Below are 18320 nucleotides of genomic sequence, written 5' to 3' on the forward strand. Positions count from 1 at the left end.
TCTTCCCCTTGGATAGGGATGTTCTAGAACATCTGCTTCCCCTGCACTTGCTGTGATGCCTTTGTTTCTGGAACAGTTGTGCTCAGTGTGACATGTGCAAGAGTCCCGTTGTTCTGAGAAACACGGACACTCCATGTTCAGTGGAGACTCAACATCCATCCATATTAGAACACCAGTGTCTTCTCCAGAGACTTCTCTGAAGTGGCTGGTGCTACTGGATGAAGTAGCCTCTCACCCATACCTGATGGTTAAGTCAAAGGCACTCAATTAAAAACGGTCAAAGATGTTCAACCCTGAGTAAGACGTTTATACTGTGATCTTCAGGATTCAGGGAACACCAGGGAAGAGGGAACAGTAAGAATGTAAGATATGGAAGAAAGGGAGAAGGGCCCAAAGATGTTACCCTCACGGCATGACAGTCATTGCAAACATGATCTCACTGCAGCTGCGCATGCCCACACTGGTGCTACGCATGCCCATATGCCAACAGCCAATGAGGGAGCAAGTTGAAGGGGCCCTAGCCCTCCCTGTTGAGTAATTTCTGGCTACTGATAGGTTCTCGGAGAGGGAAAGTTCCTGAGGTTAAATAGGTTCCAATGGATAGTTCTAAACCCATGGCCTCACAGAAAGTCCTGGCTAAAATCTGCACATCAGAAAAATAAAACCAAAAGACAAGAACATAAGAAAGGGACCTGTGAAGTGTCCTGGTGACAGGGATGGGTGGGAGAAAAGAGAGGATGGTGTATTAGTATACACAGAATGCATGTATGAGTGGTTGAAAAGAAAAATGTAGGATAAACAATAGTCAAAGGCTCTTGTCCAATAATACACATGAGCAATGAGTATGTACACCGAAGCTTGTCTGCTCTTAGGCCTGGGTCACTAATCTTCAGGGGAAACTGAAACCAAAACCACAATGAAATACCACTTTGATCCCACTGGCGAGCCTGCAAAAACAACAACAGGAACCAGTACGGCCGGAGAGGATGTGGATGAAAAGCAACGTTTGCACACAGTTGCTGAACTAGACCCTGCCTCTGGTAAAGCACAGATCAACAACTGCTCAAAGAACAAACACCAAAGCCTTCAACACTTTCACTCCTGGGGAAACTGAAAACAAGCCTTGAATAACAGGATTCAGAGGGCATGCCTGGGAACATTGTTTACAATAGGAAAAAAAAAACACACCTCCGGATCACGAGAGTGGATACACAAATGTAGCAAAGCCAAACAAATAGAGTATTACTCACTCTTAAAGACCGGCAGGCAGGCTGATGTGAGCTACAATGAAGATAAACTCCAATCGGATCTACCACACGCATTGCACTATTTACACAAAATGCCCAGAATAGGCAAATTTAAAGAGGGAAGCAGAGTGAGGGTAATCAGAGGCAGGTACATTGGAGGGGGTGGCAACTGCTTGTTGGGTACATGGGGGTGTCCTTTGTGGCTAATAAGCATGTGGCAGAAATGCAGAGATGCCTCCTGGAACCTTGGGGTAGCCTAAATGCTACTGCATTAGTGTATTAAAAATAGGTACCTTATGCTATGTCCGTTTCATTTAAAAAGGTTTTTAAAAGGGCAATTTCAATAAACAGTCACTTCCCTCACACCCATAGCTGTAGAAGCCTGAAGTACCACTCAGGAAAGTGGGCAGAGACATCCACTTGGAAAAGCTAGGGAACCGGGTCTGAGCTGGTTAGGTTAGTTTTGTCAATTTTGCACAGACTATGGTCATCTAGGAAGAGAAAATCTCACCTGGGAAAATGCCACCATCACATTGGCCCGTAGGCAAGTGAGGGGATTTTCTTGATTGAGGTGAGAAGCCCATTCCATTGTGTAGTGTCACCCCCTAGAGATAAAATCTGGTTTGTATGTTTAAAAAAAAAAGCAAGCTGAACTATCGAAAGGCAATAAACAGCATTCTTCCGTGGTCTCTGCTTCAGTTCCTGCCTTGACTTCTTTGTGATGGACTGTAAGCTGTTAAGATAAACCCTTTCTTCACCATCTTGCTTTTAGTCATGGTGTTTCTTACAACAACAGAAAGCAAACTAAAAATGGTCCAAAGCCTGGAGACCCATCACCCCCAGAATGTGTACAGGCACACCCCAGAAGCATGTGTCCCCACAGGTACTCTTCACTCTTCAGTGTATCTCAGTCTACTCTCTACTGAAATGGGGCTCTCTGGTGTGATTACACAAGGCCCTTCCAAGTCTGGATCCACAAAGCTCTGGATCTTTTGTGCATATAGCCAGGTGCCACAGACCCAGGAGTCCAGCTTCTCATGGGAGAGGCCACTTGTGGATAAGGAAGACTTGTCGGCTGTCACATGGGTGGAGTACCCATGTAAGAACATCTTCTGTCCAGAACTGTAGATACAGGCTGGTGTGGCTGGGGAAGAAAACATTTGAAAGGTATCTCATTCTAGACTTTCTGAGGCTCTGTGGACCTGCTGGAGCAATCTTTTGCAAAGGTGATGACCTCCGGCTGACCACCTGTGCTGAGTCCCAAGCCAGAGGTTAAAAAAAAAAAAAAAAAAACACCCCTCAAGGGATAAGCACCGGAAGCTGTCTTGCCTGGGAGGAGGGGCACTGCCAGTCAGTTTGCTGCTTGGATGGAGGGTGGGCTGAAATGGATTCAGGACTTCCACGATGCTGCAGATGCCCCCAGGTAAGGAAAGAGGGGCTTGAAGGATGAGCAGAGAAGACAGAGCCCCTGAGACATCCAGAACCAGGCCCCCATTTTTTCCAGTCATGCTGGCAAATGTCTAAGAAATTCAGTCAATCCGTACCTCTCTCTCAGATCACACATCTCTTTGGCTCCTTAAGTTTCAAAATAGTAAAAACTTCCCCTCTTTTCCTTCTTAGAATCCAAGTGTAAAAGGTTAAGAAACATGAAGAGGTGGAATCAGTTGCAATGAATGCTGTCCAGTATCCAACACCATCAGCTAGCATTCCTTGACTCCTGCTCTAGGGTCACACTGTCCCTCAGTGACAGCCCTGAAGAACAGACACTCCCAAGTCACAGAGGAATAAAGATCTCGGATCACAAAGATGGGTCCCTGCTAGCTCCCAGGTCTGGAAAAAGGGGTTCCATCTGCTAAGACCTGGGCCACAGGGCCACTAACTAGCACCTCTTGCTGCAGAGTCCACAGGGTACCACTGACACCAAGGAGAGAGGTTCACTGCCCGCTCACCAGGCAGGCACACACCTGCTCAGGTGAAGTTAACCTGCCCTAGCATCTGCGCTGTTCTGCGTTAAGTGGAACTACCCAGGAGGCAAAAGCAAACACAAGTGTTTGCCTGTGGCTGGCCACGTGCTTTCCTCAGAACCCAGGTGGTGCAGCCTCAGTGGTAGCTCTCAAGGTCTCATCAGCCGCCTTCTAAGGGGCACAGACGTGTCTGGGAAAGAGCTGGCCAAGTACAACAGCCCCCCTGCCGCCTCCCTCACCTGACTGGGTCATAGCTTCACAGTAGATGGCTCAGGGGTCTACAGGCGCCACAGACTCCAGCCTCAGGCAGAGGGGGTGTGGTCCCTGAAGCACCCTCCAATCAATGCCACAGCTGGGAGGCCCATTGAGGGCCTCTCCATGGCTGCTGAGGACAGGAAGGTAGGTGATGGGGCGGGGGAGGCAACAGCTGGGCAAACAAGGCAGGAAGAAGGTGAAGTCCCCAAGAGCTCTTTAGGATCCTGCAACCTGTCAGGAAAGGATCTGTGTTGCCTCAGAGGAGTTGGAGCCCTGCAGGAGGCACAGCCTCTTCTGATTCCTAGGACACGAAGCTCTGTATGCTCTTAGGAATGGTGACAGCCTGGAGTCAGCTATACCAACTCTACCGCTTCCTAGGGTGACACACCCCATAGCAGAGGGTACAGAGGACAACATTCCTCACAGAGGAGAGAGACAGCCTCCACCATCACTTTCTTTGTGGTCCATGCCCAGGACTCTAGGCCAGGCTCCCCATTCCTTGCTTCCTTGTCTTGCTGCCAGCTGCTGTCTCTAACAGAGCCATACCCCCTTTCTCCTCCCCCTCCCTCTCTCTCCATAACTACTAGGTGTGTCTCCTGCTGTTAGTTCCTCCTTGCAAAGCAACACTCAAGGCTCTTTTTGATTAGGACTATCAAGTCATTCATACAGAAAAATAAAGGGGAAGGAGGAAACGAGGAAAGCACAGCTGATGGAAGACGACTGAGAGAGAGACCAGCCTTGCCCTAGACGCTCCCACCCATCCCCCAGCACCCCTCTCCATAGTACACTTATGTGCACTCATCCAGAAGCAAAGAATTCTGTGTGAGTACAGGCTGCACTCCTAGCCATCGCTGCCCTTGTCTCCTGGACACTCAGTGGGTGTTCTCTTTTAGCAGTCTTTCCCAGTGCCCCAGGGAAGCGGATTTCATCTGGATGGGGGCACATGGTTGCACCCCTCCCTAAGCAGGGCACCATGATGAAAGAAGGCACTTCCCTTCAGACATGGTGCAAAGGACAGTCCTTGGGTGTCTTGTCCCTACCAGCCCTCCGTCCATATACAAACAGGACCTCTCACAATGCCTAGACACACAGGCTCCCTCTCCAGGGCTGCGCTGACAGAGCCAGGTCTAGGGTTCATTCCTAGCTCATGGGACTCCAGGGTCAGCCAGCCAGAAAAGGCAAAAACATCTCACCGAGAATTCTGCTCAGACCCACAGAGGCTCTGGCCTCACATCTGTGGGCAGTGCTTTATGTCACATGTCACCCCTAGATGTGGTCCAGCCTTTCTCCAGAGCACCTGCTGTCACGCACGAGTGACTGCTGTGGTGTGACAGGCAGGAACAGTGTCTTCTCCCACGTTCCTCTTCATTCTGCTCCTGGTACCAAGCTTTGCTAATGACAAGAGACCTGGACCTGGGGAGTCCTTCATTTTCCATGAGCTCCAGAATCTATAGATTCGGAGAACCTCAGTTTGTTCTCCTGTAAACAAAAAGAAGACCACAAACCTGACAGGGGTAGTCGCTGTTGGGGTCAGCAGGAAAGGGCATCTACAGAGTCTTTTGCCAGGAGAAGATCCCGAGGGAGGGAACAGCTTCTAGCCACCCTTTCCTCTCCTACCCCAGGCTCCTTTTCTACAGATACTGTAATTTTTAATTAGTTTTCTCCTCCCCTGGCTAAAAGGCCATTAGCACCCCATTAAGTGAATGCATCCCATTTTCTTCACACCACTGAGGAAACAGTCCTTTACTTAGCTCATCCCTAAAGCAATTCTGCAAAATAAAGGCAATTTAGCGAATGGGTGCAGTTGCTTCCCCACTTGCTGTCTGTTTTCAGGCTCCATCCTAAGGAATCCTGGCTGGCCCAGCCCTGAGAATGGGCCTGGTGGGGGGAGACATAGAAGGGCCCAGATGAGCCTGGGGAACCAGGACGAATCTCCCAGATTCCGAGCTCAGTAAGGGAAGGGAAGAAGAAAGAAACAGAAGGGAAGCTAGGAGGCCCAGGCCCCAGGTGCTTCCTCACAAGGAAAGCTCTGGGTGATGCCGACAGGTTAGGGATCCCTCACACAGACACAGAAGGGCTGTCCAGAAAGGGACCCTCCATGACATGGTGACAGATCCTTTGGCTCTCACAGCTCAAGATGCTAAGCACGATGCCAAGCCAAGAGGATGAGGGACAGGAGACGTGACAAGTAGTTGAGGGGGGAGGGGCAAGGAGCCCTGGGACATGTAGGGGAGACCAAGATACTGTGATTCAGTATCCTCATCCATGCAGTCAAGTTGTGTCTGTACGGAACAGTGAAAGGTCCAGAAAATGTTAACAGAAGGAGGTTGTCATCTCTAGGTCCAGGACACTGGGCCTGACAGTAACAGGAGTATGAGGGAGTGTGTGACACAGTGCTGTGTCCCTGTGGGGTCTGTGAAGGACGGTGAGAAGGGAGCCAGGCCAGTCTTATCCACAGGTCTCTTGAGTGTGAGTTCATCAGAAAGAGTGGGTACATGTATTGGTAACTCGAAATGAGGGCACAATGCGTCTTGTGACCAAGGCTCCCTTAACTTCTACAGACCCACTCAAATCCCACTCAACCCCGTGGGCAACAGGCCCAGCAACCAGAACACTGTATCCACAAGAGGGCGCTGGAGGCCACGCTGCTCCCCATCCTACTGAGGGACCGCACCCGAGCACCCGAGCTCTCTAGCAGGCAGTCTGGGGTTGATCAATTGAGTGTCATAGCCACTGCACCACAGTCCAGTTTAGAGGGCTTTTCCAGAACCCCAATTATTTCTTCCTGAGTATGAGACCGCTGCTCCCCCCTCTGGACCTCTATCATGGTTTCTTGGTCACCCAGAAAGGGGTGGGTTTAAGACAGCCGCTCATAGTCCCTAGATTCTGTAAGCTGTCTATGGCCAACTGATTCTGAGCCAGAGGTTTACATAGAAATCTCCCTCTATGCCTGCCAAATGCCACAGGCCAGATCCTTGAGATGGGTCCCTTAAACTGCTGGGGACCTCACTAAATTCAGGGCTAGGTGGGTGGAGGGAAGTGCTTCAGTACGAGTCTTCCTGGTTCACTGACTATATACCTGCCCCTGGGAAGTTTAAACCCGATGGCACAGGACAGCTACAGTGTTAAGTTCTGTATTTTGTTACACAGCCTCGAGGCCCTGCAGCACTGTGCCCCACGGCACCTTAAGACCCAGGAATAGAGTCGTCAATCTACATTTCCCCCTCCTCGGGAACGATAAGGTTTTTATCCTAGCCCCTTTCCACACTTCTCTGTGGTACTTGGAGGCCCACAAATGCAGCCCGGGGCCGGTCAGCGAACCCAGTCTTTACAAGACTCTGAGCTGGTGGCAAGGTGAGCATGGTTGCAAAGAGAGAAAGCCCTTTGTAAGGAAGGGGAGTAGAGTGGCCTGGGCTCGGTTTTGATATCAGAGGGAAACTTAGTACATATATTTTCCAGAGGGAAACAAGTTAGGGTAGGTTGAAAGGTCAGTACAATGTGCAGTCAAGAGGGCCAGTATCCTGTATCCTTAGGGTTCATTCAGTCAAGGTACAGGAGTGAGGGCAGTGACCAGGCTTTGAAAGGCCACACCTAATGAGGGGCTCCTATGTGCGCATGATGCTGGTACACTCGACTCCAGAGTGGCCTGGCCCAAAGCGCTGGGCCCTATTCTGCCTCCAAAAGCCACACTTTGAGGTGCTCCAGCCGAATGGTGAGTGGCAACAGGACTCCCAGCTGCGGGGCAGAGCTCAGATCATGTTCTCTCCAGCGAAGACAGACCGGGGAAAAAAAACAAAAAAGCAAAAAACCCCACAGGCTTTTATGTTTTTAAAGACCAGGGTGGCAAAAACACACCCGGGAAAAATAACCTTTACAAAAGATTGCCTCAGCACTTCAATCAGAAGAACCGAGCTCCAGCAAGTGCAGGAATGAAACGCGAAAAGAAAATCAGGGCGCTGCAGTCTCCAAGCGCTGGCTCAAGTCGTGGGCTTCCCAGGGCTGCCTACCCTGTCCGCTCGCTTGCAGCTGCTCCCCAACAGCGACAAGATCTGTCCGCTTCTCCCGGGCACACGGCCGCGGCTGGAGACGCGGCCAGCCTGGGATGCGCAGCTGCGGCTTTGGCTGAGCATAGTCTATGCTGCCCGACCCGCAACTCGCACGGACCTGAGGCGAGCCGAGCCCCGCCCAGCCGGCCGGTGGCCGGAGCGCAGCAGCTAGCTGCAGCGACCGGGTTCCCAGCCCCGGAGGCCAGCCAACCGCGCAGCCAGCCGGTGCCAGCCAATGTAAGCGCGCTTATGCGCGCGTCAGCTTCCCAGCTCGGCGCGCGGCGCTAACTTCTCCCCAGCCCCTACCATCCCTACCGCCCGGAGGACTCACCTTCTCCTAGCAGCGGCAGCAGCAAAAACAGCTTCAGCCCCAGCCCCGTGGCGCCGGACGTCGCTTTCGCCATAGCCCGTGCACGCGAGGGCCGCGGTGGAGGAGCGGGCGGGTCTCGGCAGTGGGGTGCGGCGCTCAGCCGGGCCTCCCCATGCCAGCCCGGGCGCAGCGGGCACTGCGGGCGCGTTGCGTCCGGGCGCGATTCCCAGCTGCGGACTCGGAGCCGCTCTCTGCTGTTGCTTGCACGGCTCCAGTTGCGGTACTGATGAGAGACCTGCGCTGCCTGCGCCCCGGGAGCGGACTGGGGCAGGGCAGGGCGCAGAGGGAGGGGCAGCGAGAGGGGCGGGACCAGGGGTGCGGGTGTGTGTGGAGGGGCGGGGCTCCAGGTACAGCGTGGGGCAAGGTGGGGCGGCACCGGACTGCTGCGGGAACTGCGATTTCTTCTCGGGGTGAGGGCGGGTTGGAGCTGGGTGCGTGTGGGTTGTGGTGCGGGTGCAGGTCTACTAAAGGTAACCTGGATACGTGATCATTTGCGAGCATAGCCACTTTCTCACCCCGTCCACCTCGCTAGCTGTTTCTGTTCGTCCGTCCTCTCCCGCCGCCCAGAAAGAGCAACACCGAAGATTCGAAGATTCGGCGTCTGGGCTGACTGGTTATCTATACTCGCCAAGAGACCCAGAGACAAGAATGGTGGCCCTCCAGTCTCTGGACGCGGAGAGCATCCTCCGCCATTTATCATAGGGGCGGGAGTGAAAGCCCGTTTGGAGACTGCAGCCTCTTCTGGGGTTAGAGGCGGGGAAGAGGGGAGGAGCCCTGGCCAAGAGAAAGAGGGGCAGAGAGCCTGCTTCCAGTGTACAATTTATCCTGTGGTGAAGAGGGTTGAGGGTGCTGTTGTGCTTGTTTGTGATTCCCAGGGCCGGGGCAACCAATAGGACCAAGACATTGGTTAATTGCACACCTTTCAAAGAGACCTGCTACTGTAGCCTGGTGCAGTGCTAGGACTTGTATGCTCTTATCCATCAAACAGAACAGCTCTTAGGATGTGAACCGACTGATAGAGCAGCGGCTACAGAGGTGTGTTGGGAAGGATGTAAACAGAAGTTTGCCAGAAGAATCTAACTCTCCCCTCCCCAAATTATGCCTAAATATATTTACCCTTGATATGGGAGCCTCTAGGCAGGAAATGGAAGGTCAGATGCAGGCTCTAGATGCCTGTGGGGAAAACCCAGCTCTCTCTACTCCCAGATGCTTTTTGAAGCATGGCTTGCAACTAGTAATGGAAGGAAAGAAAAACAGATGCCTGTAGGACTTTGGAGTGAGCAAACAGGTCCCTCCCGGAACCTGAGCCTGGGGAGGGGCTCAGCCGCTCCTCTTCTTCAGTATGCAGAGCCCCACCCTCTGCCCGGCTGAGCTCAGGGCTGAATAAGCAATCTGTACATCACTCTGCAGATATGAAGTCAAAGTGAAGTCACCCTCACAGGCAGGAGCAGAAGCTGCCAAGACATAGGCTGACTTGGGGCCAGGCCAGCTGAGATCCTGTTCAGAGTCTGCCTGCTGATCGGTGGGTATCCAGACCACCAGCCTTCCAGCCTAAAAGAGGCACCCTGCAATCACTGGCCTTGGGTTTATGAGGCTGGAATTAGTCACAGGTGCTAATAACACCAGATCCGGATCCCCGGAGTTATCTCTTAGGAAGGGACCCGAATAGGAATGTGAAAGGGAGGTCTTTTTTTTTTGTGTGTGTGTGTGGCTACAAACAGGTTCCTGTGGCTGTTTTCCAATAGAATGCAGAGAGGAAAGAGGTCTGTCTGGTCCACTCTTCCAACCAGATACATTCCCATATCTCTTTCACTGACATCAGGATGAACTCTGGCCATTTTAAGAACCTAGGAAAGAATACACTCTTGTCTGTTCCTTGAGCCTTCATAACCTTGAGCGTCCAGATAGTATGGTAGGGGCATTTCTCTCTCCTCAGAAGATCTTGAGTGGACTCTTATGTGAGCCCCTAAACACACATGTGCATGCATGCATCCATGCATGCACCTAGGCTCAGATACATGGACACGTATATACTTGAGTGCATAGTGTGCCCTCCATCGCGCATGCCCAGGGAGAAGAACAGAGAAGAGACAGCAGCAGCCAGATCAGAAGGAAACCATGGACCAGCTGCCTTTAAGGACCACACGGAAGGTCCAAACTTTGCTCTACTGGGCCCAAGACATTAACTCGGTTTTCAGAATCTGAGCACAGTAGGAGCTAGCTTCCTCTAGGGGAGTGGAGATGGTGGCTGTCCCCTGTCCCCAGGGGAGTGGAGATGGTAGCTGTCCCCTGTCCCCAGGGGAGTGGAGATGGTAGCTGTCCCCTGTCCCCAGGGGAGTGGAGATGGTAGCTGTCCCCTGTCCCCAGGGGAGTGGAGATGGTAGCTGTCCCCTGTCCCCAGGGGAGTGTAAATGGTGGCTGTCCCCTGTCCCCAGGGGAGTGGAGATGGTGGCTGTCCTGCTATTCCCCAGGGCAGGTTTGAGCCAGGCTCAGTCTTGGCTTGTGGGTCACCTAAGAAACCCCATTCTTTACTCTTTTTTTCTTTTCTTTTTCCCCCTCTGGAGAAGGGGAGAGTCTGCGTGAGGCTATTTTTCTTTTCTTTTCTCCCCCCCTCCACTCTTCCTAATCTATTTACTCTGAACCTCAGTTTCCCTGGCTGTAAACATCTTCCTCCCAGAGAGAGGACTTAACTCTTTATAAAAGGGAGTACATGTGTAGTTGGAACTCAGTGTCAGCACCGAGCACATGCTCAGGAAAGTCATAAGCACTGTCTAGCCTAGGCTCCCCAGAACTTGACCTTGGCATTGACCTTCCCCACTGAAGGTCACAAGTGCACTAGGACCTGGAGTCTGGCCTAGTCTGATAGGAGCTAAGTTTTACTCACAGAGATCTTTCTTTCTTTCTTTTTCTTTCTTTCTTTCTTTCTTTCTTTCTTTCTTTCTTTCTTTCTTTCTTTCTTCCTCCTCTTCCTCCTCCTCCTCCTCCTCCTCCTCCTCCTCTTCTTCTTCTTCTTCTTCTTCTTCTTCTTCTTCTTCTTCTTCTTCTTCTTCTTCTTCTTCCTCTCTCTCTCTCTCTCTCTCTCTCTCTCTCTCTCTCTCTCTCTCTCTAAAATGATACTGGAGATAGAACCCAGGCCCTCAAGCATGCCAGGGAAATGTTCTACAACCAAACTGCTACCCATACATAATCCAAAAAGAAGAATCTCCCCAAGAGGCTGTGCAGGCTGCTGCTTCGGAGTGATTTAACTTGTGTTTAGATCTTGGTACCTATGCACCTCTACCTCTCGCGGCCTGTTGTGTCATCTGCCCAACAGAAGCCGACTGATGGCCGCGGGGAGTTGACAGGCAGTCACATGCTCTCCTTGTCAAAAGTAGGAGGTCGTACGTGGCTTCTGAGTACTCGAGGCCTACCCGGAGCCCCTGAATCTGGCCTCAAAACACAACTCAAGGACTAGAGGGTGGAGGCCAGGTTCAGCATGGACAGAGATCCCAGCTGGTACAGGCTTGCTCCAGTAGGAAAGAGGTGCTCTAGCAATATGGTGGTATAGGTACAGGGATGTCTAGGGGTATCAAGAAAATGCAGGGACAGGAACCCTTGGGATCTTCAAAGAGGTGTCATAAGCCCAGAGTACAGCTCAGACTGGGAAGCACTGGAAGAGAAGGTCCCTCTGAGTGGGCGTGGCACTTCCCCTGCAGGCATTGTGCTGCAGTAGTTGGAAGCACGGATTCTGTGAGCCCGTTGGGGGCACTACTCAGTAGTCCTCCCCATTGCACTCCACTACCCCAGTGGGGTGTCCAGGTGGGTGGGGGTGACCTATGGCTCCTCCATAGTTTGTCTTCCTGTCTGCTGTTGGCTGTCCTCCAGGGAGCTACAGGAAGAAAACCATGCTCTACAGCTAACTCTGAGGGTGCCACGGTGGAGGCAAGCAGGTGCACCTCCTCATCACATAGGCTCCATCATTAACATTCCCAGGCTACCTGGCTTGATCTGGCAGAGGATAGCTAAAGGATGTGCTATGTATGACCTCTGCAGATCCTGCCTGGCTGCCTGCCTCGGCACCCAGTGAAGACACTTGTAGATGGGACTCAGTCTTTCTGTGAGAAGACATTAATTCTTCTTGTAGCTTCTAGGAACCTGACTAGATACCCAAGGCCTGAGCCCCTATCTCATGAAGGTGAGCAGCAGGGGCAGACCTATGCATCTGAGGCCGGGGACTGGACAGAGCCCCCCTTAACATGACTGACTTCATTTCTTTTCCCAGCATTCCATATGTTCCTCCTGCAGGGTTCTCCTTTCCCCTCCCCCTCTCCTTCTTCCTGCTGCCTCCTCTCTTCCCCTAGAGGAATCCCATCCTGATCTTTTCACCTAGCCTAAGTCCAGGTTGCTTACATCGTTCAATATCTTCCAGAGGGTTCTTCCGTAACACTGGTCCATCAAGACAACTGCCTAGCAGTATCGTTTTGAGCATAAGTAATCCCATATGGATGGGCTCAGTGGACAGTGGGTGCTTTTCTTTATCTTTTAGGCTCTTCTCTTTCTCAAGTCTGGGGTCTCCTGGGAAGCAGTTCCTTCTTCCCATGTTGCCTGAGAGAGAGCCCTCCGTGAGGGCCCACTATAGTTCCTGTGAGTAGACCTTGCTATTATGACTATTCCAATTAGCTATAGAATGATAAAGCCAAATACCAGAAGCTCCTGCTAAGGAAGCTGATGAATCCTGGTGGCCCCTCCTCCCATGCGCCTGCTTCTATCTCTGTTCCGGCTTTCCCACCCATTGGCCTGCCAGAGCCAATGCTTGCCCTCCGCCCTCTTGGATTGGTCATGGGGCCCAGACCTTCTGACCCTCAGATGTGTCGGAAGGAAAGCCCCAGAATCCCAGTGCCCACCCTTTGACACTGCACACTCCTCAGCGGAGTTTCAAGAGTGGCAAGTGGATGTGTGACTGCACCTACCTGAGCTACCGGGCATCTGCTCGTTCTGTGTCTTGGTGGAGGGCATCGCTGGCCACTGTGGAGGCCTTGGGCTTGGCCGCATCTCAGGGCGTCATCTGGAGCTGTGGAGAAAGCTTTCTGGCTCACAAGCAAGCCATGGAGAGGGCAGTGCGCACAGTTGGCAAGTCCAGCAGAAACGGCCTGACTGCCTTTTAGAAAAACGTCTCCCAAGGCAGTTTCATAATCTGCCTTGTAATGCAGATTTAGACAAGTTTTTTAAGAATGCACTTTTTAAAATAGGTCTTAATGGCTCCTTTGCAGTAGTTACCGTCCATTGTGTAAATGCAAACAGAAGGCTTTTTGAAAACATGTATTATTGATCAGAAAGACAGAAGCAATTAGAAGCCAGTGTGTCATATTGTTCAATATACACTTCCTATACAGCTCTGCTGAACTCACTCATAACTTTCTGACAAATTGTCCTGTCACCAGGAAGCATTTTCCTTTCCCTTGCCTTCAGGAAGCCCAGGAGGGCCTATTTTCAGTCAGTTATTAGCTGAAGGTAAATGAAAAATTAAGCTTACCTTTATCATCACAAAACCTATTTCCAACTTCTCAAGTTTCAGGCTAAAATAGCTAAACCTTCAGGAAGGATGGATGATGCTTCTAGATTTGGTCTATAGTGCAGTGGCAGAGAGAGAGAGAGAGAGAGAGAGAGAGAGAGAGAGAGAGAGAGAGAGAGAGAGAGTGTTTATGACTGGGTAGTAGTATTCTGTAGGAGGGCAGAGACAGAGGGATTTATGCTAGGTGACCCAGAGATGCTGACTCTGTCAGGATGCTGTGGCAGGAAGAAGAGGCCATTCGACAGGATCCAGTGTTCCTAATGTCCTGCCCAGATTGCTAATAATTTGCCTTATCCTATCATGGACCCTGCAATGATAAACCAGAGATAACATATAGAGACTTGGTATTATGGGATGCTCCAGGACCACAGTGTGGGAGTATCTAGAGATGTCAAGAATGCTAAGTTCAGGAACAGGAATCCGACCCTCGTGGTCTTCAGGAGTCACAGGTCCAGGACCACAGCCCACACTGGCTAGGTCTCTTAGAATGGACGGGGGTAAGGGTCTCAGTCCATCCTGCAGGCAGTGTGGAACGACATTTTGTTCAATCTATTCATTTCCCACTTGAGGATAAAATTGCATTTATTTACTGGGTACTTATAATATCTGAGGTACCATTTTCTAAAAACAGAGACCCTATGGTGAAGAAAATGAAGTGTTTCACTCCATGTTCTTTCTCTCAGACACTCCCTGAGCTGGCAGACACGTGCTTGTTGGCATGTGAACTAGGAAGGGATGGAGGGAGGTGGCTGTCAGGCCTGGGGTGGTGGGGTAAGTGCCTTTGGGCAGAGAAGCTGCATCTGGGGGTACAGCACTGCCCTGCAGACACCAGAAAGTGTAACACCAATGGCTTGGAATTCCCACAGTAACCGGAAGGGACAGAGCCACACGACTCCTGCTGCAGCCTTTGCCCCCACTCTGGATCACCAGCCTTCTTTTTGGCCTCTGGGAGTTTCTACCTTTCAGAGTCAAAACACCTGCTGTGTGTTTGGAACACCGACAAATAACAAGTCCATTGACTTAATGCCCTGTAATGGCCTTCCCCAGCACCTCTGTGGGCTGCAGTTCTAGGTGTGGGACATGTCAGCTCAGGCCCATGGCCACTGACAGGGCCATTGCCTGCCCACTGCACACATGGTAGCAGCCGCGAGCTGGAGTCAGGGGTGCTGCAAGCCAATCAGGTCTGCTGACCAAGGGAGCCCAGTCTAACCAATTCAGTCCCCTGTAACTCTTAGCCCTCTGTTCACAAACAGGACCAGGGACTATGTTGATTTGCCTACAACCCCCAGGTTCCTCTGCAATTCAGCTCTGGAGCCATAAATACTCCACAAGAACTCCTGTTTATTATTACTCTTTTCTTAGCGCCAACTCTAGCTGCAGGGAGGTCTGCTCAGGGGTCCTGATGATGCCACCAATCTGTCCCATAGACCATACACTGCCCTTCCTGCTCACCAGATGTGGCCAGCCCAGCCTACAGCCTGAAAGAGCATTGTCCAACTGAAACAAGGCACTGCTGTGGTGGTTAGGTTCCATTCTGTGCTCTCTGAGCATTTGGAATGTGGCGGCGAGACCCAAGATCTAAGTTTTAACTATGTTGAATTGAAAATAAGGTAAAATTAAATAGCCACACGCGACTAGTATCTTTATCAGCAGGCATGAATCTAAAACAAAACAAAGCAACAACAACAAAAACAAAACAACAACAAAAACCACCTTCTTGGCCTCTTGTAGAGGCAAGATGGGCTTCTGGCCTAGTCTCTGCCAGCGGAGAAGCAGAGACACAGCCTGGTGCTGTGGAGTCCTGTGGTGGTTCTGAGGGACTTGCCCTGGCAGCTTTTGCTCTGTGGACTCTTAACAGCTTGAAGATGCCAAAGCCCCAGAGAGAAGGATAGCATCATGGGAGTACACTCCAGGCATCCGCCCTCCATGGAGTCCTAGATTCCCCTCTAGGCAGAGTCCCCAGCCTCCTGGGCTTTCTGAAATCTCTCCCACTGCCGGCAAACACAGTGCAGCTCCAGCAGGGCCTGCTCTCCAGGGCCTCTTTGTAAAGGGGCTGATGAGTTCATGCATATTAAGATGCTGTAATGAAGGATTGTCAGGGGACTCTGTGCTGTAGCCTGAGGCCTAAGGGCCTCTTCACCAAAGCTGGGATCTTAGCGCTTTGAGGAAAGTCCTCCTAGTTTCTCAACGCAGACTTTATAGGGGCTCCCCAGCACTGCTCCCCCATTTTTCTATTCTCAGACTCCTCTATGTTCAACTCTTTCTCACTCAGAAGTCAGCTCCTGCTCAGATGCCCTGTGGAGACTGCATGAGGCCCCATGAATAGCCCAGTCTGAGTGTCCGAGGCTGACCTACAATCCCTGGGCAGAGGGCAGTCTTGGGATGATCATGGGCACCTGGTTCTTATGTTTTATGTGGTACAAATGTTACTTGCATGTTGTCTGGTCTACATTTGTGTGTTGTGGGGACACTGGCTTGTTAACGGTGAATATCCAGCATCTCATGTAGTTCAGTACCTAGCAAGGACTCATAGCGAATGGTCCCACGTCGAGCATGGCTGGCATTCTAGAGAGGCTGCCTTGGCTGGAAATGGAGGCATGTGATCAGGCTGGCAGATGGGCTCTGTGCTGTGGAGAGCTGTAGCAGCAGCCCCTGCCCATCCTCTGCAGTTCCCACCGGATGCTCACAGGCTCTCCCCTCACCCCCGCCCCGTGCCCACCCCCTCTGGGCTGCCCCTCAGAGTAGATCAAGTCTAACCATCAGCAGAGGGGCTAAGGGAGTGGCCAAGCAACCAGAGTCTGAAGCTGAAAAAGCTCTAGGAGGAGGAGAACAAAGCGCCCCAAATAAATCACCTGGGGCCCGGCATTTGGAGCATTTGTGTTAGAGACCAAACACAGATGCCCTTTAGATAAATACATTTTTGAGAAGCCGTTCTGCAGGAGAAGTTTACGACTTTAATAGGTTTTTAGTGTCAGGCAGACATCAGGAAGTGTTTTGTGGAGACTCTAAAAAGCTCAGGAATGCTCTTCCCCTGGCCCTGTAAACTTTCAGAGCCACCTCGGAGAGGGGAGGGGCCCACCACCCTCTCCAGGTTCTCTCCTCTCCAGGTTCCCTTGGGATTTGACTTGGGATGGGATTGCTCAAATGAGGAATGTTCAGGAAAGTTCTGGAGGCCTCAGTGCTTCAGGCCAGCAGGGCTAGGCTGGGCGGTCTCTTGGAAACCTGAGTGAGAAGGCTGGAAGTGTCTTGTTGGCTCAAGGAAGCTCCCCTCCCCAGCCTACTGCATCTCCAGAGGGGAGGCTAGACAAATGGTCATCAGGGATGAAAAGGGCTCTGTCCAAGGGATGTGGGTCCTTCCGATGATTCTAGAAGTTGGCGATTTTCTGTAGATTGGACGCTTTACAAACTTCTCTATAACGGAGCGCAGAAGTATGAGGGAGCTGAGGGAGCTGAGGTCACCATGGGCCCTGCGCCAGAGACAGGAGATTCAAGGTCAGATGCAATCATGTCTGGAAGTTGTTCTTGTAGCTTAGACATAGGCCTCTACCTGCCCATCCTGGGCTCTGTCAGGTCCTGAGCTGCCTTCTGCCCAGCTTAAGTGAGACATGTGTGAGGTGGTTATACCCTCCCATGTGGTTGTGCTCTCTGAAACCCCTCCATGACAGGGGCTGGATGTGAGGGTGTGCGTGCTCTTGAGTTGGATCTAAACTTGCATTTTATCAAGAAATATGTACCAGGTGGCCAGTGCCGTAGACACTTTCTGGGGTAGGCTCCTGGTAGGTTTGCCTTTGCAGCACAGATAATATGCTAGAGCCCAGGAGGAGGTGGGGCACTATGGCCCCAGGATCTGCCTGTGGGAGAGCATACAGGCAGGAATGTGAGAGGAGAGGAAGCCCAGGGTTGTGCTGGGGGAGGGTAGAGGAGGCTCTTAGCAGGTCATTGGTGGGGAACAGGAGAGAAGGCCAAACACTTCTCTACTTTTTTGGGGGACCCCTTCCTAAGTACAGGAGAAACATTTATTTAGAGAATCCACGTTGACGGTGGCTGTGGGTGAGGGCTTCACAAACCTCACCTCTCTCAAGTGTGTTCTCTTATACCTGAAGCCACGCTTAGGAGAAAATCTGTCGTAGATTTCGCATCTCTGTGGATATTTCGCTGCCCTGCCCCCTGACCCCCAGCCCAGCCATCACTCTGCCTCAGTCTTCTTCTCCCCACTGAGGGCCTCCAGAGATTGCTCGTTAACGGCATCCTGTGTGACCAACCATCTGGCCTTCTGGGGCAAGAGATGAGGCAGTGGATACTGAGGGGAACCAGATCTGGCTTTCCCTGTCCTCAGGTCTGCCCTGCCCCTCGGTGACCTCACCTCTTCGAGGACTTCTTTGCAGAATTCAGGCCCATGGATGCAGCTGACTCTTTAGACCTTACTCATAGCATTAGCCCACTGCCATTGTGTCTCAGAAGCAGCCCCCTAATCAATGCATCCACCTTCTGGGCTATAGAGGAATTGTGTGTAGACTGAGGGAAGAGGCTGATCTGTGCGACTGACACACAGCCTTGGGGAGGGAGCGCAGCCTGCTTGCCTGTTTGCATTTGTTTTTTATCAACCTTCTCCGGGTCCTAAAGGCTCAGGGTCTGATTACACATGTCTGACTCTGCATGAGTGAAGAGAGCTCATTCTGAGAGGTAAATCTGTGGGAATCACATCCTCTAGAAAAAGCAGCAGCCTGGCTGGTAAGTACATCTGAACCCAGGGGAACCTCTGACTCAATCAGGATCCTCCCAGACAGCATCTCCACACAGTGGTGACAGGATCTGTTTTACTGGGGAGGTCACCAAAGCACAAGCTCAGGTGTGTGAGTCTGCTTTTTCTGCTATTACAAAAGACCC

At 51.6% G+C, this 18320-nt stretch overlaps 1 protein-coding gene across 2 annotated transcripts in view; it reads right to left on the reverse strand.

The window, feature by feature from the left end:
• Ret (ret proto-oncogene) overlaps positions 1-8121 on the reverse strand; it is a 45230-nt gene extending 37109 nt beyond the window's left edge. For both annotated transcript variants that reach the window (XM_052174680.1, XM_052174681.1), the window contains exon 1: positions 7844-8121. In XM_052174680.1, coding sequence (XP_052030640.1) covers positions 7844-7916 — 73 coding nt within the window. In that variant the 5' untranslated portion in view covers positions 7917-8121. The remainder of the gene's footprint in view (positions 1-7843) is intronic.
• Positions 8122-18320: the final 10199 nt, after the last annotated feature.

Source organism: Apodemus sylvaticus, chromosome 2 (genome assembly GCF_947179515.1).
Source record: "Apodemus sylvaticus chromosome 2, mApoSyl1.1, whole genome shotgun sequence".
Classification (NCBI taxonomy): Eukaryota; Metazoa; Chordata; class Mammalia; order Rodentia; family Muridae; genus Apodemus; species Apodemus sylvaticus.